The sequence below is a fragment of the Seriola dumerili genome, unplaced genomic scaffold, assembly GCF_002260705.1.
Source record: "Seriola dumerili isolate Sdu_G_001 unplaced genomic scaffold, Sdu_1.0 BDQW01000110.1, whole genome shotgun sequence".
NCBI classification, from domain to species: domain Eukaryota; kingdom Metazoa; phylum Chordata; class Actinopteri; order Carangiformes; family Carangidae; genus Seriola; species Seriola dumerili.
Window position 1 is genome coordinate 7,468,109 of NW_019174365.1, and position 7,155 is coordinate 7,475,263.

General features: G+C 39.9%; 1 protein-coding gene across 1 annotated transcript; it reads right to left on the minus strand.

Annotated features, from left to right (window-relative positions):
- Window positions 1-225: 225 nt before the first annotated feature.
- On the minus strand, window positions 226-1,437 carry LOC111222962 (relaxin-3 receptor 1-like). The gene has a single exon (XM_022746900.1). It carries the CDS (start codon window positions 1,435-1,437, stop codon window positions 226-228), a length of 1,212 nt encoding a protein of 403 aa, XP_022602621.1.
- Between the last annotated feature and the right edge of the window lie 5,718 nt (window positions 1,438-7,155).

Below are 7,155 nucleotides of genomic sequence, written 5' to 3' on the forward strand. Positions count from 1 at the left end.
GGCATGAATAAGGCCCAAATCTTCATTCAGCCCATTCAGACAGCTAAAACTGTAAATCACGAGACCCACAAAAGCTTAGGTGCAGCCTCTTTACAACAGAGCTAAACTATACATCCTGTACATCCTTAGAGGAAAACATTGGTCTTTCTGAAGTACGTGATGAAAACTCATTCTTACATTACATTAAAGTATTGGTGTAAAGAATTTGATCAATCTGTTGCAGCTTTACAGAGTGGACACTACAGTTGGAAGTGTTGACAGTGGTGCATATCTCCTTGTGTCAGATTGGGTTATCTGGCTGTACACGTTACTGAGAGGAATAGACAGTTGCCCGCCTTGTGCTGATCCCTCCTCAGAATTAATGCCGTAGGGCATCTTAGACATAATAGCCATACTTAATTTGAAGAGCACATTATGGAGAGCCACGCGGTATTCTTTCCTAACCAGGCAGTAGATGACAGGGTTTAAGCAGCTGCTGGTGAAAGCCAAGCAGTTAGCCAGAGGGAAAAAGTATGTTTGAGCCAAATAAAATGAGGGGCTGATTTCAACAATGTCAAGTTGGATCAGGACGCCCCAAAGTGTGAGGACATTGTACGGGAACCAGCAGGCGCAGAATGAAAGTACCACCACTGCCACCGACTTTGAAATATCTGCCTTTCTCCAAGAGTTGCTGCCTTTCATATTATGGCGACAGAGAAAGCGCAGCAGAAGCAGGTAGGAAAGGATGATGGTGGCATAGGGCAGCAGAAATCCCAGCACCACACGCATGAGCTGGTTTATTCCAAGCCAGGCCGTGCCATCTGGGAAACGGAGCAGGCATGCTGTGTCATTGCCACTGCCCACAAGGCTCAGGTCTGCAAACACCGCTCGGGGTGCCGCTGCTATGAGCGCTCCAGCCCAGATAAAAGCTGTGGCCACCGGAGAAGTGCAAGATCTACTGCACAGGGAGGCACTGGGTTTGAGAGCGGTTGCCACATAGCAATACCGGGTCAAACTCATAGCCGTCAGGAAAAAGCAGCTGGCAAAGACATTCAGGCCAGTGAGTAAGGATACAGCCTTGCATGTGGTCGAGCTAAAAGGCCAGCTGTAGTCCAGCGCAATGTCCACGGCCCAAAACGGCAAGGCCAGGGAGAACAGCAGGTGGGCCAAAGCTAAGTTGAACACAAAGAAATTGATGGTGCCTGTGGTGATGGTGTGAGTAGAATAAAGCAGGAACATCACTAACAAGTTCCCCAACACTCCCGCTGTAGCCAAAACAAAGTACACCACGGAGATGACTATTCGTAGCCAGGGGGACCCATCATCAAGAATCTCCAGCCCATTGACAATACTGGTGTTGAGGAAAATAAGGTGGGAGTTATTACAGGATGGGCTTACACCGCAACCTCTCAGGGTGTTGTTGAAGAGCTCAAGTCTCTTGAAGTCAATATTTGACATTTTGGCGACCCCCGAAGGCAAGCTGTTGATGGTTAAGGCTGTCCAGTTATTATCTGAGATGTTTCTGCTCGTCCTCTTTGTGCCAATGATGAATCAAAAATGTAAGTTCTGGTTGTCTGTTTATTAGCTGACAGTCATCTATCCCTGCAAGGAAAGAGGAAATTATTACATAATAGACGCTGCAGTTCATGAGTAAATAAGTAGATTAGCCTTGTCAGATAAACAAATTACACTAAAGTGTTACCCACAGAGTTAGATAATCCAATTGAGATCTCAAAGAAACAAACTTCTCTGGCAGGAAATATGAATAAACATATGAAGTGATTAAACTAAATTCAGCCTTTGAAGGGGAAAAGCCTGTCAAGAGTCCTCCCAAATCACTTTTTTCCCATCGTGCAATAATATCTACATAACATAATCTACATCTAAGGCACAGATATCATTTTGTTGAGTCCTCATTTTTGCAGGAGCTTTTTTTAATCCCTTCATTTATTTAATTTCTTAATGGAATCTTAATGTGGTCTTGACATATTTTAAGAAAGGAATGCCATTTAATTGTGTGCTTACATTTATTATGTTTGTTATTTGCAAGAAAATTACCAGTAAAATGACTATAAAAGTCTACTGGGTTTAAAATATGTTTATTTAAACACTGATGCATGACTTGCTTGATTAATTCTCACATACTGTATTAATGCCTGTGTAGAAATCACTTGAAAAGCAAACACAACAATGATTCTGAAGGAAAATACTTAGTGGTGCTTAAATAATCCAAGCTACCATATATTTCTAATGTTGCGACTGTGTAATAAACAGCCGCACCTAAACTTTTTACATTTTATTTTAAACTTACAGATAGATCCTTCAGGCTGTGGTTTGCGTTGGAACAAGCTCACAGACATAAAATAATAATATTAATATACTGAATATGTTCATATTTAGGCTCTGATTGGGCTGTTGATATGTAGAAAAAAAATCTTACCTGAATGTATAATAAAGGAGGTAAAGCTTCAGTATTTCAACAGTTGTTCTTGTAGCCACCAGCTCTGCTGCACAACACAGAATTGTCTCGAAGGCGGTCAACAACAAGAACAACAATATGGTTGTCACCCACCCTGAATTCATGCTCCACCCTGCCATCATTTTCACTCTGCATATTCAGACTAGAAATCACCTGCTCATCACCCAGCTCTACTGGAACACTAGAAAAACTAAAATTAGACCATTGGCTGAGTAAAGTGTATTTTAGTTTGTTAGTTTTTAGTGAAGATATTTAAGTTGCTCCAAATTTGGTAACTTTGTGTTATTCTTTTGTCTTTTGATATTCCTCACACTTTTCCTGTAACTAGCGGACATTAACTGTCAGAACTCTTGAAGGCATCATGCAATCAAAACTACATTTACACATGTGCTCGAAGCAATCACGCAGAATTTTATGGCATTTTCACCTTTCACCAACACTACAGCAACAGCATCAATTTAAACAGCCACATCACAGTTGTCACGAGTCTGACTCACCTGAAGTCTTTTGTACAAAGCCCTGAAATTAAAAGTATGCGCTCAGGGTCTAACAGTGTTTATTACTGCAACCTTCCTCTCTTGTCCTTTTCTGTAACTGTGACCTGATGTTTTATGGGGCTGAATAGTTGTTTTTACTGTAGTTTGATTTTAGCTGGTTGTAAAGCACTTTGTAATTTTGGAAAGTGCCACATGTATAAATGTCATTTCTGGCACAATTAGAGGCATTGTCAACATTTCCACATTTATTGCTTAGTCTTGACTTATCCCTGAATTCAATGGAGCATAGACTGTACAGTATGCTACAGTTAACTTTAAACCCCTATAAGACAGTTCATTAAAGTCTTAATAAGTCTCTCTGGTCTTTGCATAGAAGCTGCAGATCACAACATATTGATGGTGGTGTTAAAGGCACTTGGACCTCACATACAGGTGAAAAAATGACTCCACTTCAACAGAAAATAAAAGTGTAGTGAAGGAGCTTTTTGCTGTTTGGAGGAAAAAACGCTCACCCCCCCACGGGGTATGTGCAGTGTTCAAAATACTCAAAAGACCAGTGAATGTCCACACCAAAGAATTTAGTTAAATTTGTTTAGTAATTCTTTTCAGCAAGCAATGAACAAATACAGAATTCTGGATCAGATGTGTATTTCCCTAACCAATAACAAGTGTTGGTCAGTCCACAGTCTGATAACCTAACTTTCCCTGATCCAGTGTATTTATACAGATACAAACAAAGAAATGTGCATGGGCGTTTTGTCGTCTTCTGATTGGCTCTGCTGGCTTCCTCCTTCCCATCTGACTCCGACCCTAAGTGAAACCTAAAACTCAGCGCGCCAAAAAGAAGACAGTTAGTGTTTACACATAAATTACCACTTCTCTACCTCTGTTACCTCCGGCTGCCCCCTACACATGCCCATAGAGTGGTCCTTATCAGTGGTTGTAAATAGTTTCCTTGAGGCAGATGTTTAAACCACAACTCACCCTTAGCACCTAAATATCCACTAGTATAAATTATTAAACAGTTTTAGGTTTAATAGCCTGAAATACTCCAACAGTAGCAAAGGCAATTTGGTTTTTTTTGTTTTTTTTCTATTTATATCTTCGGTGTTGGTTCGAGATTAGATTGAGCAGCAGAGATGACTCTTCATTATAAATCGTTGATAGTGGAAAGAACATCAGCAGTGAATGACTAAATGAGATTAGCTTGGAATAGGCGGAAGAGAGGAGAGGTTGATTAATGCTGCTCTATCTATACTGAGCCATCTTTATAAACTAGCTGGACAAACCATGCAGCTCCCTGAGTCCTCATGTTTTCATCGCTACAGAAACAACATCGCTACAGAAACAACCTCTGTGCCACTAAAGAAAGGATCCTGCACACTGACTGAAGCTTTCAACTTTCATCATTTGATCTATAAACAGACAATGTTTTGATCAGATAAGGATCTTCCTCAGGTGTGCAAATTATTGCCTGATATTAACATGCAAAGCTGCAGATCTGTTGAATTTACTTTTTTTGGTATCAATCCATCCAGTTAAAAAAAAAAAACTTATCACGTGTAAAACTCAGTAATTAAAATGTTATATCTCCTTTTTTAAATCGGCACAAAACCCAAAGTGTAAAAATGACATGTTGTGGTTTCACAGGGGGTTAAGTACCAGACTATTATTAAAGCTTTAGGTGCTGTCAGATTACAGCTCAGCCAGAGACAGGCTAGCTGTTTCCCCCTGTTTCCAGTCATTATGATAAGCTAACAATCTCCTGGCTGTAGTTCCATATTTAGTACACAGATCTACTCATCCAAGTCTCAGCAAGAAGGTCAATATTTTCCAAAATATCAAACAAATCCTTTAATTGGAATCCTTATCAATACCTGGCCAGTTGTTTTTATCAACCCAGTTCCTGATTCCTCAACCTTCGGGATGACTTTATTCTGTATTCTCCCCCTGTCCTTAAAAATGGTCCACCCTTGCCACAGCCCTCTGATGAGTTCATCCTAAATTATTTAATAATTTTTTTTTTTTTAACTCTGGTGAAATGAGACCAAAAGGCAATCTTTGTACCAGTCTTGTTACAATGGAAAGGACGCCCAAGAAAAGTCACATTTTGAAGGTATTTTAATGGAATGTGCTCATTTCAACCCACATTTAGTGTCCTGAATTTTGGTTTTACTTTTTACAAAACACAAATCAGCTCTTCAGGCAAATCTTTTGGGTTCCACTTTTATAAAGGATTGTATACACTGGGGTCCACCATGCACGATGTTTGCATTTCTAAGCATGCCAGCTGAGTTGTGCCATGGGGTCTGTGAGGACAGTGAATAGCGACTATAGCGATGTGTCTTTGTCGCCCCCCTTTGTAAGAATGAGAATACAACACTTCACTGTGTCGAGGAGAGGAGGAGGCCTCCAGCGAGCTTCCTTCAGCGCTTGCTTAAAGTGAGCCCTCTGGTGACAAATGCCTGACCTAACAACAAAACAGCCTGAGCTCATTTGCTCTGTGATGGAGGGGGGTGTTGCTCAAGGAGGGAATACATCATACATACAAAGAGAACAAACACAGAGCCTTCCTTTGTAAAGTAAAATTGTTTGAACACATTGTTAAACCCTGCACACAACTGTACATTTTGTAAATTTCAATGGCGGCGGTGATTTTGTTGCTGTTAGTTTATCATAGCTATAAATCTTGTTGTAGGACCTTGTAAAACAAATAATCCTAATCCTGATGACAGCAACACATTTTCAAATGTCAAAACCATACCAAACGAAATCCAGTTACAAACTGAATTTGAGCTATTGCCATGATTTAAAATTGACATGTAGCCTAATCCACTGACTTAACACATAAGTGGGAGGTGTTGATTTGCTGAGTTGGAAATCAATGCAGACTTAGACTGACAATGCAATTAGTAGCAGCTCAAATAGATGAAATCACTGTTTCTGTTGTTCAACCACAAACTGAGCAGCACAACATTACAGAAATACACTGCAAATTCTATACTCATTTACCGTTTTATCAGGAACAGTATGTGTAGCTAAATATCATGCAGACTAATGCAACAGCATTGAAATAAATCCTACATTTTTTGATTTGTATTGCATTGTAATGAGAGGTGTAATGACAATTCACATGAATCAACACCTTTCCAAAACAGTGAAAGGATAGGTTCACACTTTTTCTAGTCTGACACAATAGGCAGGTGCCCAGTCCTCTGCGGAAATCCTCTGAGATAACCCAGGAATCAGGAGTTTGCTAGCCTGTGAGTCAACCATAGTGACGTCTTTCAGCAGTTAATATTAGCTTGAAGCCTCAGTGCCAGCAGCAAAAGACCAGAAGCTCGTTCAAATACTGACTGACAGCTGTGAGCTCTTCTATCATTGGTTGGAAGGGCAAGGCTCGCTGTGATGTGGGAAGCATTTCTTTTCAGTATCTTGAATCAAGCAGTTCATTAAAAAGATTTGTTCAAAAGATTTGTTCACAGAATCGTTTAGTACTGAATCGTTAGTGCTGTCACTTACCAAACTCCATTTATAATTCTTGATATTTTAAAAGTTTCCTCACTCAATATTAGAGGTGAATGCTGGTTTCAATAACCTTTAAAGTCTTTTTAACTGATCTACAGTTCGGCATTACTCTTGAACTCGTTGGGCCTGATTCCAGCAGTTCGAGCCACTGACTATCACTCAGGACTCACGTTCATTGTGTAGTACATTCAGTGAATAAATCAGTGAGTGAGTGTATCCCTGCACGTTCGCTCACAACTGACTGAGGGCTCAACTGAACTGAGAAATGAACGAATCATTTCAGGAAATCTAGCTTGCTCAGAAACTCTAAGAGGGAATATCTCTGCACTGCTGCCTGGCTGTTCAAAGGCTCTGGTTCATAGCAGCACTACTCTACATTAAAATATGTTTTGGAGCATATTTCAACTAAGCAAATTATTAGGAAAAAAGTTACATACTGTAGCTTTAATAACAAATGGAAGTTTAATTGAACTCTGTTTCTTTGATTAAGTGTTGAGTGTCCAATGCAGACCACCAGAAAGGCCTTCTGGGTTGCTTGCTTTTACCATCTATTCTTGACATTTTATATTGTTTAACCATTTTATCCCTCTGTGTTTTATGAGCCCCATGTTTGTTTTAATTTGTATTTGTTTTATCTGTTGTTTTTTTCCTTCACTTCTGTAAAGCACTTCA

What these genes read in the sequence shown, in the direction of transcription:
- LOC111222962 (XM_022746900.1), bottom strand. Translation starts at nt 1,437, where the DNA reads ATGTCAAATATTGACTTCAAGAGACTTGAGCTCTTCAACAACACCCTG.